The following is a 22,362-nucleotide window of genomic DNA, read 5'->3' as shown; positions in this document are numbered from 1 at the left end:
AGACACTACTAAATTAAATTTCTAGGTAATATAATAAGAAGAGTAAGTTTGTATTAAAATTTCAATACAAAAAATTTGTTGTTTTCATATTTTTTTAAGTTTTTTTACGTTGTTGTTATTCGTATTTTGGGTAAGGGTCACGTGGATCACAAATAAAAGCTTAAGGCCCATCAATGGGCTCAAATAATGCAAACTGGGCCAAGCCCAAGATCTATTTGCCTTTCGAGAGAACATCAATAAACTCGCCCAAAAAAAGGTTCTGCCAAGCCTAGTCAGCATCTGCAAGAGTCATAACTCTGTGTATCTAGAAGAATTCCTCAGAAAGCTAATTATAGTTTCTTGTTTACTATTTTGCATAGAATAAGGAATTACTTTCCTTAAATCTCGGATAAAAAGTAAAATCTTCCTAAGATACGAAATTATACAATTGGAGACGAAGTAATTAATATATCAGTAATTACCCACAATCATAGGATATCGTATTAACGGATATGATCGTGATCAATTCTCCACATTAACATACATGTATTGTCTTATGGGTTGGACTTCATGTTGCTTAATTTTTATAGTCTACGCAAGTATACGTAATCTATTACAGTTTAATACTCACGCATGTGAGATCGATTCACATGAAATTGATATTGAATACTAAATTAAATTGATATTTTTATTTGGTAAAATTGATAATAATGTTAGGTAATTAAATAACTCAAAATTGAAAGATAATGTTGAATGATTAGGAATATGAATCATGTTAATTCAGTTGGGAAATTTGAATTTCCATGCTTAAATAACCTAAAAATTTGTCTCCTAAATGCAAAGTTATAAAAATTGGTAATATATGACACTTTTTGTATTTTTCCCATAATACCCTCCCCACCTACATCTACCCACTCCAACCTTTTTCTCATCAATTCAACAAACAAAATCCCCACCCAAAAGCTTCCACAACCACCAAAAAAATTTTCTTCTCTTCACTCATCACTAAAAGCTACAACCTTCCACACTACAAGCTACCACACTAATCCACCACATTACAAGCTCCATCAATGGGTAAGTAATTAATTTTTTTTTTTCTAAATCTTGTTTGTTGTTGTCATATTTAATTAAGAACGTTGTGTTTGATGATTGATCTGTGGATTGTTGCTGTTATTTTGTTATTTTTTCTGTTATATTTTTTGCTGCATGTGAAAACTGGGATTTTGCTGTTTTTCTGCATTTTTTTTCGTCGGGTCCGATGGGGCCCGATGCTGGCCCGATGGGTGGCCCGACGTGGGAAAAAATTTGTTGACAGGGGTGATGGGCCGATGGGTCCGATGGTCCATCACTGGGTCCGATGGTCGGACCCTCCTCGGGTCCGATGTGTTTTCCTAATTTTTTTTTTATTTTTTGGAACAAGGGTCCGATGGTCCCATAGGGGTCCGATGGTCCCATCGACCCATATTATTTTTTTTGAATTTTTTTTTTTTGAATTTTTTAATATAAGGTCCGATCCATCCTTGTGGGTCCGATGGTCCGACCGTCGGACCCATCGGCCCAATTTATTTTTTTTTTTGAATTTTTTATTTTTTTTTTGAATTTTTTAATATAAGGTCCGATCCTTGTGGGGTCCGATGGTCGGACCAATTGGACCAATCGGACCCTACGGGATTTTTTTTTTATTTTTTTTAATCTATTATTATTTTTTATTTATTATTATTAATTTATTTTATATTGATTTATTATTTGTGTTATTAGTTATTTTTTTATTAATCATTATTAGTTATTAATTATTATTTTAGTTAATGTTTTAAGAATTATTTTTTTTTTAGTTATTTTATTAACTATAAATTATGAATTATTATTAATTATTATTTATTTTTTTAATCTATTATTATCTTTTATTTATTATTATTAATTTATTTTATATTGATTTATTATTTGTGTTATTAATTATTTTTTTATTAATCATTATTAGTTATTAATTATTATTTTAGTTAATGTTTTAAGAATTATTTTTTTTTTAGTTATTTTATTAACTATAAATTATGAATTATTATTAATTATTATTTATTTTTTTAATCTATTATTATTTTTTATTTATTATTATTAATTTATTTTATATTGATTTATTATTTGTGTTATTAGTTATTTTTTTATTAATCATTATTAGTTATTAATTATTATTTTAGTTAATGTTTTAAGAATTATTTTTTTTTAAGTTATTTTATTAACTATAAATTATGAATTATTATTAATTATTGTTTATTTTTTATGGTTTGAGTAATAATTATTAATTATATTTTATTATCAATTAATAATTATTTTTTAATTATTAAATTTTTTTTATTATGAATTATTAATTATTGTTTTATTATGAATTATGAATTATTATGAATTATTATTTTATTATCAATTAAGTATTATTGTTTTGTTATTAATGATTAATTAAGATATTTTTCGGTGAGATTTTTGTTGTAAATTATAACTGTGTTTTTTTAAATGTTTGTGACAGATTCAACTGTTAATGCGTGTGTTATGTATAATGGTGTTTGGGAGCTTGATGGTAGAGATTGGATTTATAAAGGGAGTGCCGCTTTGACAATTGACATTGATCCGAACCTAAGCTACTCAGGTTTGGTTGATGTTTTGTACGAAGAACTGGATGTTGACAAAGCGGAGTATGACTTGAAATTGGAAGTAAATTACAAGTACAGGAAAGGCTATGAGTATCCTCCTGAAGTTATTCGAAATGATAAGCGTGCAAGGTACTTTTTATCTACACTTGCGAAGAAGCCAGATGAATTTATTCCTTTGTTTGTGACTTTGTTAAAGAAGAATGTTTGCGTCGATCCTAGTCCCACACCAAGTTTTGTTAAGGATAATCGTAGCGAGGTTGGGAGTTTTGTTGGTCCGTAAACAAATCCAGAGGTGTTGGTTGCGTATGTATTACCTGAATTAAACAATATGATGCCGAGTGCTGATATTGTAGCACAAATGCCGTTCATCGATGGTTTTTTTAATGGTCCAGACCCTGAATGTTATGTTGAGGGCAATGATGGCGTAAGAGACGACCAAGGTGCAGAGGCCCCTGCTGCTGTACCTTTGAACTTGACTCCACTATCGTACCAAATACCACCGAGGCCACCGACACGGAAAAGAATGCCACGTAGAGAAAATTGTCAAACACCTGGTACTAGTAGTAGTCGTCCAGGCGAAACCAGTCATGCTAGAGGAACTACTGACAGTACAGGTCCTAATAATGGTAGAGAGACCAATGATATTAGTGGTCCTACTGATGCTCGAGGTACCAATGTGACTGGATGGAGCGATCCATTTTCTTCTTCGACAAGTTACGGTAAATTCAAGGAGAAAATGTATACAAGAGAAGACATCGAGGATCATAGTCATTATATATCTACGGGTGGCACACCAGGCGGGGAGTTACATGTGGGAAAGTTTTTTAGAGACAAAGAGCATTTAAAGATGGTTGTTGGCCTGTATGCAATGAAGAAAGGGTTTGACTACTACGTTAGGAAGTCCGGTACTGACATTTGGTACGTCACATGTAAGGATACAGATTGTGGGTGGAGATTAAGAGCGAAGAAGAACGTACTTTCTAACATGTTTGAGGTGAGTACATTTCATAATGTACATACATGTTCCCTTGATCTTCGAGGAAAAGATAATCGTCAAGCATCACCTGTAATAGTTGCCCATCTAATTAAGGATAAGTTCACAACTGACGGCTCGGATCAGTTGCCCTCTGATATAAGAAAAAGTATGCACAAGGATTACGGGATCCAAATGAGTTACGAAAAGGCATGGAGGTGCAGAGAGAAGGCAATACACCTGACTCGGGGTACACCTGAAGATTCGTACTCTTTATTACCTAGTTACTTGCACATGCTACAGTTGCGGAATCCAGGTACCATCACGGATTTTGTGGTAGAAGATGGTCACTTCAAGTATTGTTTCTTCTCTCTGGGTCCTTCTATTCGGGGGTTTAAGTTTTGTCGACCTGTTATATGCGTTGATGGGTCTTTCTTGAAGACTAGGTATGGTGGGCAAATGTTGTGTGCAGTGGCTTTGGATGCAGGGAGTCATATCTTTCCGATAGCTTTTGCTATAGTTGACAGTGAAAACCACAATTCCTGGACCTATTTTATGAGAAAATTGAAAGAAACGATTGGTGATGTTGAGAACTTAGCTTTTGTTTCGGATAGGCATCAAAGTATTGTTCGTGCTTTGGATATCGTGTTCCCTGATGCACACCACGGTGCATGCTACCACCACATTATTATGAACGTCAACCACAAGTTCAAGACTGACGTCTTCACGAATCACATTTACACGTGTGCGTACACGTATTCAAGATCAGAGTTTCACAGAGAATTTGAGAACATTCGAGCCATGAATCCAGCGGTTGCAAAATATCTTGAGGAAATCGGATTTGAAAAATGGGTCCTGGCCGTACTTTCCGGGGGTACGTTACAATGTAATGACGAGCAACCTGGCCGAGAGCTTCAACAACACAACTAAGGATGCAAGGGGCTTCCCGATCACCGCCGCCGTAGCATTCCTGAGGTCCAAAGTCCAGAAGTGGTTTGCTTCACGAAAAGAAAAAGCTGACAAGTGGACGAAACCCCTAGCACCAGAAATGGAGGAGGACTTGGCATTGCATTTTGAAAAAGGTCGGTTTTTGAACGTTGACTCATGCGGGCCTTACACGTTGCAGGTTCACCTGGAAGAATGCTTCTCACCGGTGGCGTAGTGGACTTCCAGGAAAAGAGTTGCACTTGCGGCTTGTTCCAGTGCATGAAGTTTCCTTGTCCTCATGCATGTGCTGCATCTCAGGAGCGAAGTATTAGCGTGTACACACTATGCTCGCCATATTACACAACAGAATATTGGAGGAGAACATACGAAGGAACAATTATGCCAGTTGGTGACGAGGATGATTGGGAATTACCTGATGACATAAAGAACATGACAGTTGGAGTGCCTGTTGAGAAGCAACCAATAGGGCGACCCAAGAAGCAAAAGGTTGGAAGAATTAAGAACAACCGAACTGCTTGTAATGGTGAAAGGATTATCAAATCACGAAAATGTAGCAAGTGCGGTGCCACGGGACACAACAGAAGCACTTGCACCTACCGAGGTTTAACATAAATTTTTAGTTTATTTGTATCGTGATGGGTTGGACTATTATGTATTGTTATTGAATTAATGTTGGACTATTTTAAACATTAGAATTTGTGATATTTTATGTTTACATAATTATTATAATTTGTTGCACGAAAGAAAGGCGTAAAATTTGTATGAACTCTTGAAAAAACATAAACATACCAATAAAAAAAAACCATTTACATTGTTATCTTAATAAATACCAAATAAAAAAAACATTTGTTCATGCTAAATTCTGGTAAAACAAATCTACACACCACCGCTCTCTAAATTTCTTCATATTCTCATCGTGCACATTATCAAACGTAGTCTCCAGCATACTATGCTCGATGTGCTCTATCACGTACATCCCGCAGTTACCGCTGTATGAGACAATAAAAAGTAAATGAATAAAAGTGTGCAAATTAAATTCAAGTTAAATAACAAAAAAATCAATTGTAATTAAGTTACCTTGTCTTTGTCTGTGGAACAACGGCCCGATCCATGACTTTTGAAGTGAAATTTCTGACCTGGCTCTCTGAGGCGGTAAGTTGAGGCAAGAGGATCATGTCATGACTCTCGAATAGGCCAGCCTGCAGCAGCAAATTTGGTAGTAATTTTTCCCACATTTCCAGGTGACGGTTCAATTCGTTCGTGGAAATCGATCCGAGGCTGGAGTCAAATATGTTCAACAACCAATGATCCAGATCTATCTCTAATGCCACCCAATGCTTTGCTCCATCGAAGTAGAGGGCCATATATATTCTCTCCTTGTTCTTCCAACTGGCCAAGAATTGACTTTCATCCCCTCGGATCAAATCTAATATGCCCTCGTCCCACTGATAGTTAGCCTGGTCATCACCCGCAGCTTCCCACCGAGCAATAACTCCTGCTGGGAAAATACACGGCATTATGACACATCTATTCGGGTAGGACTCGGGATAAAAGTGTTGCCGCCTCCTCATCAAATGGAATGCCGCATCCAAATGCTAAAACATGAAAATTAAATATGTCAGAGTTAAATAAAAAAGAGTTAGATAAAGTCTTTAAAAGCAAAAGCAGTAAAAAAGTCTTAAAAACTTACATCGTTCCCAAGCCAAAATTTCGGAGTATGCAGTTCGAGGAACCAAGACGAATGGTATCGACCGGTGAAGCACTCTCTCGGGTAATTGTTCCCAATCTGGCCGAGTACCCAATTGTGAAAAGTCTTGAGCAGCTTCCGATCAACCACTCTAAGTGGGTCCGCATTCACGAGTGTCGAAGTAGCCCTAGCCTTCTTCTTCATTTCAGTGTACTCAGCGAACCACCTAGGCCGCCTTCTCTTCCTCCGGTTCTCCATGACTTCTGGAGCTGTCTCTAACACCTGCACCTCAGAATCCTGAGTATCCCCGATGCTGGTGATATTCGTCTTCTCAGGTGTACAGAACATGTCATCATCATCCGGTTGGTAATCATTTGGGAGAATGAAGTCATCTTCCGGTGTCCGAGCCTCCTCTTCCGGTTGTGGCTGTGGCTGTGGCTGTGGCTGTGAATTTGCTGCCGGCCTTCCATGATCTTGCAGGAGCGTCATTATGGTCTTCAACTGATCCATAATCGCTGTTTGTCCTCTTAGCAGAGCGGCCTGCCCCCTCTCCACAGTCTCCAACCTTGCCAAAATGGCAGGGTATACCGGATCGCGAGCCTCCGAGGTGCCGGGAATGGAAGCCGACGGGGAACAGGAGGACCTTGTGACGCCGCAAGTGGGTCAACACTGCACCCATCGTGAACCGAAGCCGCGATGGGTCAACACCGCACCCATCGTGAACCGAAGCCGGAGATGGGTCAACACTGCACCCATCAGGAACTGCGGGCGGTGCACGTGGAGGAGACGGTGGAGGTGGTGTAGAGTCTTTAAATATTCGGCTGCCTCCGCTCGCTCTTCCAATGTGGAGGCAAGCTTTTCTACTCGGCTTCGCAAAGCATCCTGTGTTGGTTGCCCATCCTCACCCAACACAAGTTCCTCCAAGTCAACAAATAACGGAGGCTGACCCCCAGTTATGTAACTCACAAACTCAATCTCGTTCGGCCGAGGACATAACACGGAGTACACTGTCAACTGAAAAATATAACAAATATATTAATATAATATATGGAAATTAACATGAATTCAAAATAAAGCGTAACAAACTTACATTTTTCGCAAATAATCTGGTGACTTCATCCTTCCCGAGTGTAGTTTTCGGCTTACTTTCCCAGTTGACCATTCTCGGAAAGCCATGCGACCTCCTCACTGCATACTCGTTGCCCACTCGTAATATGGCCTCGTATGCCCAATACCGCAACGCCGCAAAGATAGCCGTAGGCTGAGTATTTTGCCTCCTTCTGAGTGACTCCCTTCTCAATCTTTTTCAACATCTTATTCTTCACATCCAAGTAATCCTTGTTACAACTTTCCATCAGCTTGGTGTAAGAAATCTTTCCCCAGGGATACTCGTAGAAGAATGGAAGGTTATCAACCATTCTTATCACAAAAGGAGGAACGGCAGTCTTCTCCTCCTTACCAAAGGAGGACGCCCATAACAAACAAGGCCATCCCCAACTTGTAAACATCATCGCCTTCGTGCAGCCTCTCAAAAACTCTGCGCAGTTGGCCGAAGGTGATCGAAGCACTACCGTTGAAATATTCCTGAATCAACCGGTCAGAGCTTCCATTTTGTTTGATGTCTTCCTCAGTAGGGTCGGGCAATAAGTTTAACCCGGTGACCAAGCCGAACTCCACCCTCCCAAATCTACATCTCTTCCTTACCACATAGAAATGGACCTCGTCCGGCTTGTCAGATTTTATTTTGTGAAGCATCAACTGATGAAAAAATGCTCCAGAAAATTGTATGGGTGCTCTCTCGAAAAACTGCTTGAAAGGGGATTCCCTCACCCTATCCAATAGGTTAAATTCTTCAAATTTATCCTTAATCTTCGGGTAGTAGTAACTACCCCCGCGCCATGTGACACGACCAGTGTAATGGTCCGACACTGGAATTATAAGATGTGCACTTCCCTGAAAAAAAAAACCAACAACGATAATTAATAATTAATAATACAAAAATACAATTGGTAATATACTTACATAATTAATAACCAACAACGATAAATAATTAATAATAAAACATAACCAATAATGAATAAAACAATAAAAAATAAAACAATAATTCATAATTAATAATTAAACAATAATCAATAAAACAATAAAAATTAAAAAAAATAATCAATAATTTATACTAAAAAAATAATACATAAGTAATAAAATAATAAAAGATAAAACAATAATTAATAATTAATAAAACAATAATTAATAATTAATAAAACAATATGTAATTATTACAAAAACAATAAAAAATAAAACAATAATTAAAAATTAATAAAACAATAAAAATTAATACAATAATTAATCATTAATAATAAAATAATAATCAATAAATAATAAAATTAATAAGACAATAAAAATTAATACAAAAATTAATAATTAATAATAAAACAATAATTAATAAATAATACAAATTTATAACACAATAAAAATTAATACAAAAGTTAATAATTAATAATAAAACAATAATTAATAAATAATACAAATTCATAATTAATAATTAATAATTAGTAAAATATTAATAAATAATAACACAATACAAATTAAAACAATAATTAATAATTAATAATAAAATGATAATTAATAATTAATAACTAATAATTAGTAAAAAATAATAAATAATAACACAATACAAATTACTACAATAATTAATACTAAAACATTAATTAATAATTAATAAAAATACAATAATTAATAAAACAATAAAAAATAATACAAAAATTAATAATTAATAATAAAAAAATAATTAATAAATAATACTAAAACAATAATTACTAATTAATACTAAAACAATAATTAATAAAACAATAAAAATTAAAACAATAATTAATAATTAATAATAAATTAAAAATTATTACTTACCAATAATTAATTAAAAAATACTTATTAAGTCATTAAAAATAAATTAATACCTAAAACAATCACTAAATAATATAATAATAAATTAATACCTAAAACAATTACTAAATCATTAATATTAAAAAAAAAAAAAAATTAATATCGGGTCGGATTGGTCCAATTGGCCCGATTGGGTACCCATCGGACCCATCGGTCCAATCGGACCCATCGGTCCAATCTCCCTGCCCATACAGCATAACAGTCCGACCCAACATCGGACCCATACACGAACACCCCAATCGGACCCGACCCACACCCCAATCGGACCATCGGACCCACCCCCAATCGGACCATCGGACCCACCCCAATCGGACCATCGGACCCACCCCAATCGGACCATCGGGCCGGTCGTCTTCCCCAGATCCGAAGCCCATTTTTCAGTCGGGATTCACAGTCGGAATCCGAATCCCATTTTCACAAAAAAACCTAAATCTAACCAATAATATCTCACAAACAATCTCAGACATAAGTAATCTTTAAATCCTTTCTAAAAAAACAAAAATAAAAAACATACCTTTGACATTGTCGATGTTGGCAGTTCGTCGAAGGGTGTCACGGGTCCGGCGAGCAGCGAAGAGAGAGGAAGAGAGAGGGTCCGACTGTGTGGGTTTGGTGTGGGAAGTGTGGGTTTCGTGTGGGAAGTGTGGGTTTGGTGTTGGAATGGGAAAGGGATCGGCTAGTGGGGAAGAGAGACGAAGAGAGAGGAAGAGAGCTGATTACAAATGAGAGGGGTAGTTTAGGAAAATTAATAAAATGGTCATATATTACCAATTTTTATAACTTTGCATTTAGGAGACAAATTTTTAGGTTATTTAAGCATAGAAATTCAAATTTCCCATTCAGTTTTCCAATTGTTAATGTGAATTATTAATTTTCTCCCTTTTAGTGATGACTTATTATCAAAATAACCCTAACTCTTCTCAGATCATTAAGGTCATAAATCATATATTATCTACTTGCATCTCTGAAGTAAATTAACATATAACTTGCATTAATTATAGAATCTTAAAGTCACATAAGCTATGTAAATACTCTTGTTTTACATCAAAACTTATGTTTGTTCTATTAGAGCATTCCTAATATTTACTTCTCAGATTTTATATTAGGATCATAAATCACATTAAAGATGGCTAGTCTAAAACATGTAATTAAAACAAATAAGAACAAATTACACAATCCATGGAAGAAAAACTAATAATCACATTAACTAAATTAGAGAAACATCAACTAACATTCATCATATCCTTAAATTGAGAATTTAGTTCATAAAACTCATGTTCGCATCCATAATAATATTTGAAACAAAAATTAATATAAAAAAAATAAAAAGGGAAAAAGTAAAACTAGTTGGCGATCTTACTCCGGGTGACCACAATTGCTTCCTTCTTCAGTTTTAGGGTTCTATTTCTAAGTATCTAGCTTCTAACACATGAAACCCTTATATGGAAAATATGCAGATATTTTCGAATGGTGAAATTACAAAAATGCCTAAAAATCTTGTGTGTAGCCTATAGTCATGACTACCTAATGCCTAGTCGCAACCATAGGCTAATCTCGAAAAGCATGCTCTTTGCCAAACTTCCAAAGTCGCGACCATAGTCGCAACCACATAATTCGTCGCGACCATGGAAAGTGGTGGCCGTGACTACTGGAGCAAATTCCAGCTTCTTGAGATTTTTTCTTTTACTTGTCCTATCTTTTTCGTAGAATTTAAACTTTAATACCTTAGGAACTTGAAATAAAGGAAATCAAGCGCAAATCCATTCCAAAAGATAGCATTAAAGAAGAAAACAACTCTGAAATCAACCCAAACCTTAGGCTAAAAATAGCCTAACAAATTCCCCCAAACTAAATCCTTACTCGCCCTCGAGTAAGACTAAGTATAAAACTAAAACGAAAACTTGATTAACTAAGCAGTCAGACAATTAACTACTGCTGCCTCATGTGAAATTTCCTTCAATTAAATAAACTAGAATTTTAATTTCAAAAACTCTAACAATTGATTCGGATGCTCATCTCATGAAACAATATACAAATGCAAATTAACTTAAGTATTGAAACACTATCATAATCATTTTACTCGTTCCAATCAGTCCATAACCCAATGGCTAATATGCTTGCATTCTTACCTCTCTCCACTAATATTGACAACATTTTTCAGAATCGAAATGACTTTTTAAGTTAGAATTTGATGGCTTTGGTAAGCGGTAGATGAAGGACATTTTAGCTAAAATATATCATAAGCACACTAAAAACCCGCAAACTTTTCCATCAATTAAAATTCTTGAAGTATTCTCACAAATAACAATGATTGCGACTTTTAACAGTTTTTAGTTTTCAACCTCACTTATTTCTCACTTTTTATTTCCTTGTTTGATTTTTTTCTTTTTCTTTTTTTTTCCTTTTTCTTTTAAATTTTTTTGAGAAAGAACATCATTCTATAATTTTCAAGTGATGTCGGATCTCCATTCAAAATTTTCTTTTCAAACCATTCTCAATCACCCAATTTTTTTTTCTTTCAACACTTTCAGTCACACCACTTTTCAATCCCCCAAACTTATTCCTAAGCTTATGGTATCACTTAAAATACAATGCGCATAGTGTTGGTTTTGTGTCCTAAATAAAACTCATTTCAATATAATCGGATTTACTTATTAATTGTGACAGTCAGTAGTCCCGGGATCCGTAAGGGGAAACACCGGGTAAGTTGTGCAATCCCACATCGCCTGGGGAAGGTCAAGTGGGATGATTATGAGACTGTGTGGGTATGGGACTGCATAGTTGAAGAGAGCTTAAATGGATTGATTGGTACTACCTATATCAACAAGGTGCATCTTGTTTTTCGGTAGTCAGTCTCGAAAGAACTCCACAGTTAAGCGTGCTTGGCTTGGAGCAATTTCAAGGATGGGTGACCTCCTGGGAAGTTTTCCCAGGATGCGTGTGAGTGAGGACAAAGCACGCTGGAAACACTTGTGTTGGTCTGTAGGGTCAGTCATCACTCCAGGAAGCAGCCAGAGTGGCGTACTCGTGTATAAGAGCCACTAGTCCGTGGGTGTAAGGGCCCAATGGAGGCTTGAAGCGGGGATGTTACAAATGGTATCAGATCCTTGACCCAACCAAAAGTGTGGTCGACGAGGACGTCGGACCCCGTAAGGGGGGTGATTGTGACAGTCAGTAGTCCCGGGATCTGTAAGGGGAAACACCGGGTAAGCTGTGCAATCCCACATCGCCTAGGGAAGGTCAAGTGGGATGATTATGAGTGTGTGGGTATGGGACTGCATAGTTGAAGAGAGCTTAAATGGATTGATTGGTACTACCTATATCAACAAGGTGCATCTTATTTTTCGGTAGCCCGTCTCGAAAGAACTCCACAGTTAAACGTGCTTGGCTTGGAGCAATTTCAAGGATGGGTGACCTCCTGGGAAGTTTTCCCAGGATGCGCGTGAGTGAGGACAAAGCACGCTGGAAACACTTGTGTTGGTCTGTAGGGTCAGTCATCACTCCAGGAAGCAGCCAGAGTGGCCTACTCGTGTATAAGAGCCATTAGTCCGTGGGTGTAAGGGCCCAATGGAGGCTTGAAGCGGGTACGTTACATTAATAAAGATCAGAAATAACATTTTATGTTGCATGGTAATGATTTACTTTCATGAAATATGAATTAAAACGATGATATGTGTTGATTTGGATGGTTTTATGTTGATATGTGTGTTATATGATGATTGATTGATGCTTGTGAAATTTAATGAAAAATAATTGAATTTTTGTTTCTGGAATTATTTTTATTGGGTATTTTGGAAAAAATTAAGCAATTCACTTTTTTACAGAACTCAATTTCGATTTTATTTGAATTAGTTATGATTTTTTGAAGTTTTAAAAAAAATCCGGGGTGGTGACACACCCTTGTGCGCGCGGCTAGCTGCTGGCAGCACTCTTTGTGCGCCCAAGCAGCACCTTGCGCCCAAGAATGTGCACCAAAGCACACCATCCGTACAGCTCACAATTTTTTTATTTTTCTTCGATTTTTCATGTTATTTCATGGAATTAACTTCTGATTTTTGGTGTAGTTTTGTGTTTAGATATTTACTATTCCTATTTCAATTCTAATTATCAAAATTAAATTAATTGATTTTTTAAAAAAATTAATTTATGATATTAGTGTAATTTGAACTGGAAAATAGGTAAATATCTTTTTTTTTTGCTTAATTATCTATCTTATTTTTAAATTTGATTATTTTATCTTATTTTTAAATTAAATTATTTTATCTTTTTTTTTAAAAAAAAATTTAAGGTCATGCATTACCTTTTTTAAATTATTCTATTTTAAAATTATTGGACCTTATTTAAATTTAAAATAAGATTACTATAATCATGATATTTTAAATAGAAATAAGATATTTTTGCTAATTTTCAAATTTTGTTATTTTTTTATTAAATTATAAAATCAGAAAATATATTTATTATTATTCTATTTTATTGAATATTTAATTTATAAAATAACATGAAAATTTAAAAGATGGTTAGCAAAATTTTTGAAATGATATTTAGGTTAGTTGAAACCTAATTTTTTAAAATTGTAGGTTTAATTTTAAATTTTAATTTATTTTATTTTAAACCCGAAAATATTTTTTTATTTAAATATTATTTTCGAATTTTTTTTAATTAATTTAAAATTAAATAAATCTTACATCCAACTATCCAAATTCAACTTGTTGCAGGAGTATGTGTTTTAGCTTGTTTGTAAGTTTTCTAAAATCTATTATTGTTTGATCTAAATTGCCATGGTTAACTTGTTGACAGATCCAATGATCTAATTTTAACCCATGGTTCAATTGTCAATAGGTCAAGTAAATAATTTGTAACAGGTAAATTTTACATTCTTCTTTCATCTGTGTATGACCTAGTAACATGATAGGATCCATCCAAATTTGTGTGCCTGTGTGAGCCTATATGTTTACTTTATGTTTAGATGCATATAGGTTGTTGCTAAATAAAATGTCACACCATGATAGATTTTATTTAGGCCCATTTAGTTTTTGGGCCTATTCAATTAATAACAGTTATTTATTTTAAGGTTAAATTCCTCTCTTTTGGGTCTTGTGTGAGAGATGGGGGCCAATAGAAGTGGGTACAACATACTGAACCCAGCTCCCCCTCACATGAACTACCCCAATTGTGAAGGCCTATTTGCCTGATTTGGATAACTGTGCTAGGTTAATTAAATTAGTTTAACCTAATAAAATTGATTAACAACATAATTAAATTTTAAAATATATGAAATTTATTTTCATTTTAATATTTTAAAGTTAATTTTAAGAAAAACACTCTTAGTTTAAGATATTATTTCTAGATAAACTATTTTTATTTTTCTTGTATTTAATTAAATATATAATTATAACTAACTAGATTTTTTTCTGAAGCTTATTTTAATATTTGATTAAATATTCCTATTTAAGTTGTAAATTAGTTATTTCTAACTAATTTTATTTATCAACTTAAATTTGAATATCTTTTGAATTTCAAAATTAAGTTGAGGAATTCTAGGAATTGGTTATTGAAGATTCTTAAGATATTTTTTAAGTTGATTTTAAACTTTAAATGGAATATTCTTAAATTAGGTAGTTACCACTTAATTTTGATATTTAATTAAATTTTATTTGGAAAATTTTAAGTTGCGTATTTTAGATTCTTTCTATAACAACTTAAATTAGATATTTTCCAAATCTTGAAAAGATACTTAGTTAAATTGAGATATTTTATAGATAGTTATTTCTATACTAATTATATTTTATAATATTTAATTAGGAAAATATTATAGATTGTGAAATTAATTATTTAATAATTAATTTTGGTACAATCTAAGTTAAGTATATTTTTCCTAGTATTAAACTAGAATTAATAATTAAGTTTCCTCTATACTTAATTATTTATTTCTTGAATTTAATACATTTATTTAAATTGAAAATTTCAATATCTAAGTTGATTTTCATCATGATACTTAAATATTGTTATTTTCATGATATTTAATTAAATAGAAAAATCATTTTAAGTTTAAAATCTTATTTCAGAATAACTTAAATTTGATTAATTTTCAAAAATATATTTTATTTTATTTTATTAATCTTTTTCCCACAATTTCGAAATTGCATTTCTTTAATGCAAAAATTTGGAATTTTATTTGAAAAATAAATTTAAGTTGAAATTTTTTTTGGGACCAACTTAAATCAATGATTTTTCATTTAATGATTAATTAAAATAAATGAACTAAAATATATTATAATTAGAAAATGAATTAATTAGTGAATGAAAATTTAGATAGATATTATCTGTTTTGCTTGAAGTATTTTTCTAGTGTATTTAATTAAATAGAAAATTAATATTTGAGTTGATTTTCATCATGATACTTAAATATTTAAAATTTTTCTTAAACATTTAATTAAATTAGAAAATTATATTTTTTTGTTTGAAATTAATTTTATTAATTAATTTTTGGCCAACATAAAATTAGAATAATTTTTTACAGGATTTATTTTTATTTTATTTTATAAAGTATTTTTTTTTGAAAATTGTATTTTTATATACTTTAATTTTTCGAAATGCAATATATATTTATAGAAAATTAAATTTGAGTTGTAAATTAATTTAAATTAATTTTGAAACAACTTAAATTGAATAATTTTCTAAATATTTATTGGAAATTATTACTGAGATGGAAATAATTCAATTTATTTTTATATCCATCTAAGAATAGTTTATAAATATTAAATTAAAATTTATATTTAGAATTTTCATTCTAAATTGGTAATTTTAATTAAATAAATATATATTTAAAATCAATTGATTAAAATAAATATTAGAAGAAAATACAACTCTTTAAAATAATGAGCTTTTAGTTATAAGGATATTCGATCTCCATTGTTGGTCTTACAATAGTTAAATGTTTTCAATATAACCTCGAGACGCTAGACTTCATCCCCCTTATGGATGGTTATTCGTTGAACGCATTTAACACCGTAAGATCTCATTAGATAAGTGATTTGTAAGTTTTCGTCTCTATTAGACTCTCCGCTACGGTGACTACTTAGAGATAAATTTATAAAACATGAAACAATGGTGGAAGCTCATAAAATGAGAATAGCTTTGACTCTCGCCTACCGGGACAACGTTGGATTCTTATTTTGATCGAATATAAGGTTGCTAGAATGGTATGCATTTTAGATGAGCCACAACTATATTCAATGAATGATACTTTGACTCTCGCCTACCGGTACACTGTATCAGTTTGTTGGAAACCTTAGAAATCATTTAGATGTGCCTGTTTTGTATTTTCACATGTCTTTGTTATTTGCTAAATGCTTGATAATTTCTGAATTGTGTATGAATTTATATTGAACCATGTTATTTTTTGTTATTAAATTGTAGTTTAATTTCGAATCTTCATTGTTGGTCTAACTTGGTTTGTTGTTCTAATGGGATAAATCCCTAATGGATTGTCAACATTAGACAAACATAATAGTGTTAGATCTCGAAAGATAAATATTATAATGCAACATCTAGCTGTTCATCAATTGATGACACCTTAGACTAGTATTTACAATATGAAACAAGAAGATTATATAAATAAGATTACTTTGACTCTCGCTAATCGAAGCATCGTTGGATTCTTATTTAAAAACGAATTTATCCTAATTCCTCTTAGCTTATTCATTTTGAATTAGCTCAATAACATATCATTGGATGAATGGTCTATAAATCATTTCATGTCATTCTATATTTTCTCTTAAGAAATTAAATGACGCATATGATTATATTCCTGAAGTTCTATCCCAAAATGATATAAATCCTCAATTTTAGAAATCTCCTACTTGTATGGGCAAATCAATTTAGAGTTAAATTAGTAGTGGTGGTCCAAGAAAGAATTACTCATTATACAGTTACACTTTCACAAGTGTTTAATAACTATTATCTATCAATAGATTCAAACTGTATCTTAGTATGGAATATGAGTTTAGTATTCTGTGACCAGGATCCATTTGCACTATTCTAAGAACTCTTTGATGTAACTAAAACTAATTCATCAAAAGACTACAACCACATTTTTATAAATCTATGGCATTTGTGTTGGGTTTTGTGCCCTAAATAAAACCCATTACAATCTGATTAGTTATCAATTTAGAATTTTGAAGTGATTTATGTTAACATGTATTTTACATGTTTATGGTTTAATATATATATGTAATATATGCACAAAATCAGTTAAACCCAGAACATATATTCATTCACAATTACAGTATTGTCAATACAGTGGAATGTGATTGTGATTATATGATTCAAAAGACTTAGTCCCTGTTCATCAGTATTTTGGATTTACACCATGTGATAATCAGCGATGAAGTATACTTACACTTGGAGTAAGTGTTATGTTCTTTCCAGGACATTGGCAAAGTATACTAGTTTCGAATGTATGGAGTATACATTGGACTGGACCGATATTGAACTTAGATAAGATATTATAAACTTACCGTTCTATCTTTCCAAGTCAATATCAGAAGTTGATCTTAGATTAAGAGAATGTAAATCCTGATATGCTTAGGCTCAATCTCAGGAGTGCTATTCATGTTCTTTGATTTATTAGTTAAGCCTACTTTTGGGTCAGGGTGATACGTATATTTTGGGAACAAGATAGCATAACTGAGTGGGAGTGCGGAACATAAATATGGAATCTATAGCTTCTACTGGTGTATAGAAGTCAAGAGATGATTCCCTTCGAGCTTAGTTAAATAGAAGTAAATGGATGAGCTCTTGTTTCAGTGACTATATATTAGATCACTAAAACATCATTTACAGGTAACTAAGTGTTTTAAGGGGCAAAATATATTGAGGGGGTGTAAACGGTAAATTTGTCCCATCTCGATGTAAATCATCTATATAGAGGATCTTTTAATCACATTAAGATTATAACAATGGTTAAATGAGATAGCATATGGATATCGTGAAACATATAATATGCTCTATATAAGTCTGAGAGTGCAATTCCAAGTTCTAAGAGTGGATTCAACAAGGAATTAATAAGTTAGGGATTTACTTGGTAAATCGGTTCAACTTATTGGAAGCTCAGCAATATAGATCCATGGTCCCCATTCTAGTTGAGACTATACTGTTTGTAAGACTCTATAATTGATTTATGATTAATCAATTATAATTCCAAAAGTTAGACTATGTCTAATTTGTGAATTCTCACAGTTTAAGGATGAAATTATAAATAAAAGGGTTTCTAGGTTTAATTATTAATCAAGAGACTTTGCATGTCTAATTAATAATTATTTTAAATGACAATATTATTTAATGATCTATTTTAGTTATTAAATAATTAGGTTTGGCATTTAAATGGTTAGAATTGGAAAAATGGCAATTTTGGAGAAATAAAAATAAAATTGAAGAAACTGGAAAAATCATGTGAGGCCCATACACACCATGGCTGGCCACATGCTTTGATTTTCCCAGTTACTATTTTCAATTTTTATTGCCATGTAATTGCTAATCAAAGCCTAGCAATAATAGGAAAGTGGTGGATCACACTAAATAAGGTAGTTAATCAATTACACAATAAAAGAGGAAACTACTTATTTGGAAAGTTGAGCTCTTCCCTTTTCCTATATAAAGCCGCCCCTCTCTCTACTCTTGGTAGGTCTTTGAATGCCTTTGTATGCTTCATAACTCACGAAATTTAGAGAGAAAAAGAGAGTGAATTTTGAATTCCTTGTGAGAGAGAAGTGCCCACACACATCATTCAATACCTCAATCATAGTTTGGAAGACTGTGAAGGATCACATCCAACTGAAGGACTTTTGGGCTCAGATCTTGATTATACTCTGCTACAGATAGGAATCAAGGGTTAGAGATCTGAGTGGAAGGAGACACTTAATTCTACTGCCATCACTGTAAGTTATTCTTTACTTTTATGTGTTTTGTTTATCGTTTTAGAAGTTCATATTTAGGTCGTTAAATCAACATACTTGTGAGTAGATCTAAGATCTTGGTAAAATTAATTCCAACAACTGGCACCAGAGCCATGGTAATTGATTTGCTTGCAAGAAATTTGGACTTAAAACGATTTGTTTGTGATTTGGATGGTTTCATGGTGTGTCATATTGATGTTTGATTGATGTTTGTGAATTCTTGGAAAAATAATTGATTATCTATATCTGAAATTATTTTTAATGGATAGTTTGGAAAATTCTATGTAATTTACTTTTTTACAGAACTCGATTTCGATTTAATTTGAATTAGTTATGAATTTTTGAAAATCGAAAAAAAAAATCGAGGTGGTGAGCACCTCACCCACGCGCGCGGAAATCCTGCCCAGGGATGCTTGCGCCCAGTTTTCTCGGTTGTCTCCCTTCACTACGCGCGCGGACAGTATGCATACTGTCCGTACCACCTGCCATTTTTTTTCGTTTTCTTTGATTTTTCATGCTTTTTCATGGAATTAACTTCCGATTTTTTGTGTAGTTTTGTATTTTGATTTTTGATTTTTAATTTACAAATCCAATTATCAGAAATAAATTAATTTTATTTTTTAAAATTAATTTTAGATATTAGTGTAATTTGAATTGAAAATAGGTTAAAATCAAGTATTGCTTACCTCTTTTCTTATTTTTATAAATTTTGATTATTTTATCTTATTTTAGATATAAGGTCAGAAATTAATATTTTTTAGTAATTTGACCTTATTTAGAATAAGATTACTATAATAATGGTATTTTAAAAGGAGAAATAAGATTTTTTTTTGTTAACTTTTAAATTTTGTTATTCTTACTTAAATTAAATTGTAAAATCAGAAAAATGTATGTATTTACCATAATCTATTTTATTGAATATTTAATTTATTAAATAACATGAAATTTAAAAGGAAAGTTAGCAAATTTATTTTGAAATGACATTTATGTTACTTAAAACCTAATTTTTCAAAATTGTAGGTTTAATTTTTAAATTTCTTTTTCTTTGAAACCGAAATTTGTTTTATAACGAAATAAAATTTAATATTTTAAAATTAAATAAATCCTACTTCTAACTATCCAAATCTAACTTGTTGCAGGAGTATGTGTTTTAGATTGTTTGTAAGTTTTCTAAAACCCATTATTGCTTGATCTAAATTGCCATGGTTAACTTGTTGATAGATCCAATCATCTGATTTTAACCCATGGTTCAATTGTCAATAGGTCAAGTAAATAATTTGTAACAGGTAAATTTTACATTCTTCTTTCATCTGTGTATGACCTAGTAACATGATCGGGTCCATCCAAATCTGTGTGGCTGTGTGAGCCTATATGTTTAATATCTGTTATAGACACATATATGTTGTTGTTGCTAAATAAAATGTCATAACTTGATAGATTTTATTTGGGCTCATTTAGTTAATGAGCCTATTCAATTAATAACAGTTGTTCATTTTAAGGTTAATTTCCTCTCTTTGGGCCTTGTGTGAGAGTTGGGAGCCTTAGATGTGGGTACGACATACTGAACCCAGGCCCCCTCACATGAACAACCCCAATTGTGAAGGCCCATTTGCCTGATTTGGATAACTGTGCTAGGTTAATTAAATTAGTTTGACCTAATAAATTTTGAATAGCAACATAATTAATTTCTTTCTTCGAAATTAATTTAAGAAAAACATAGTTTGTAGAATATTATTTCTAGATAAACTATTGGTATTTTTCTTGTATTTAATTAAATAAAGAATTTTAACTAACTAGATTCTTTTTGAAACTTACTTGTATTATTTCATTAAATATTTCTATTTAAGTTATAAATTAGTTATTACTAATTTTCCTCATTTAACTTAAATTTGAATATCCTCTGAATTTAATATTAAGTTGAGGAATTCTAGGAATTGGTTATTGAAGATTCTTAAAAGATATTTTTAAGTTAGTTTTAAACTTAAAATGGAGTATCTTTAAATTAGGTAGTTACCACCTAATTTTGATATTTAATTAAATTTTATTTGGAAAATTTTAAGTTGTAAATTATAGATTCTTTCTATAATAACTTAAATCAGATATTTTCCAAATCTTGAAAAGATACTTAGTTAAATTGAGATATTTTCAAGATAGTTAATTTCTATACTAATTATTATTTCTAATATAGGAAAATATCATTGATTGTGAAATTAATTATTTAATAATTAATTTTAGTACAATTCAATTAAGGATATTTTTCCTTGTATTAAATTGGAAGTTAATAATTAAGTATTTTCTATACTTAATTATTTATTTCCTGAATTTAATACATTTAATTAAATTGAAAACTAATTATTTAAGTTGATTTTCATAATGATACTTAAATATTGTTATTTTCATGATATTTAATTAAATAGAAAATTATTTTAAATTGGGTATTCCATAACAACTTAAAATTTGAATAATTTTCAGAATATATTTTATTTATTTTATTAATCATTTTTTCAAAATTGCGTTTGATTATGCAAGATGATTTTGAATTTATCATGAAAGATACATTAAAGTTGTAAATTAATTATTTTAATTTTGAATCAACTTAAATCTATGTTTTTTTCATTTAATGATTAATTTAAAATAAAGGGCCTAAAATATATTATTAGAAATTGAATTAATTAGTCAAGAAAATCTAGATAGATAATATTCTTGCTTGAAGTATTTTTTCTAAGTAAAGTTTGATTTATTTTAATGTATTTCGAAAATTGTATATTTTTGGAAATACAATATATATATATTTGTAGAAAATTTTAATTTGAGTTGCAAATTAATTTAAACTTAAATTAAGTAATTTTCTTAATATTTATTGGAAAATTAATACTAAGATGGAAATAATTCATTTTATTTTCTTAACCATCTGAGTTTAATTTTATAAATATTAAATTAAATTTTATTTAGAGTTTTATTCTAAATTTAAAATTTAATAAATATTTATACGTTTAAAATAAATAAATAATAGAAGAAAATACATTTTAAATAATGAGCTTTATTATTATTAAGATATTCGATCTCCATTGTTGGTTTTACATAGCTATTGTTTTAGTGAGTAATCCTCCCTAATGGAGGAACGTTCATTAGCAAGTTAGCACCGTTTAATCTCGAAAGATAAGTATATTTGTAAGTTTTTTTATATTAGTATTGATCACCCTAATGGTGGCGACTCTATAAGACTTACAAACATATGAAACA

The 22,362-nt window shown here is 31.4% G+C and overlaps 1 protein-coding gene across 1 annotated transcript; it reads right to left on the bottom strand.

The window, feature by feature from the left end:
* Positions 1-5,308: 5,308 nt before the first annotated feature.
* Positions 5,309-6,808, bottom strand: LOC133038891 (uncharacterized). The gene is made up of 3 exons (XM_061117463.1): positions 6,230-6,808; positions 5,617-6,134; positions 5,309-5,528 (listed from the first exon to the last, which is right to left on the bottom strand). The coding sequence occupies exons 1-3, from the start codon at positions 6,734-6,736 to the stop codon at positions 5,390-5,392; spliced, it is 1,164 nt and encodes a 387-aa protein (XP_060973446.1). The 5' UTR covers positions 6,737-6,808; the 3' UTR covers positions 5,309-5,389.
* Positions 6,809-22,362: the final 15,554 nt, after the last annotated feature.

Source organism: Cannabis sativa, chromosome 6, assembly GCF_029168945.1.
Source record: "Cannabis sativa cultivar Pink pepper isolate KNU-18-1 chromosome 6, ASM2916894v1, whole genome shotgun sequence".
In the NCBI taxonomy this organism is placed as follows: domain Eukaryota; kingdom Viridiplantae; phylum Streptophyta; class Magnoliopsida; order Rosales; family Cannabaceae; genus Cannabis; species Cannabis sativa.
This window is presented reverse-complemented; position numbering and strand designations above follow the sequence as displayed.

Coding starts and splice junctions, on each gene's coding strand:
- LOC133038891 (XM_061117463.1), bottom strand. CDS start 6,736: ATGGATCAGTTGAAGACCATAATGACGCTCCTGCAAGATCATGGAAGG. Junction 6,135..6,229: donor AATTTTGGCTTGGGAACGAT/GTAAGTTTTTAA, acceptor TTCATGTTTTAG/CATTTGGATGCGGCATTCCA. Junction 5,529..5,616: donor GTTCCACAGACAAAGACAAG/GTAACTTAATTA, acceptor TGTCTCATACAG/CGGTAACTGCGGGATGTACG.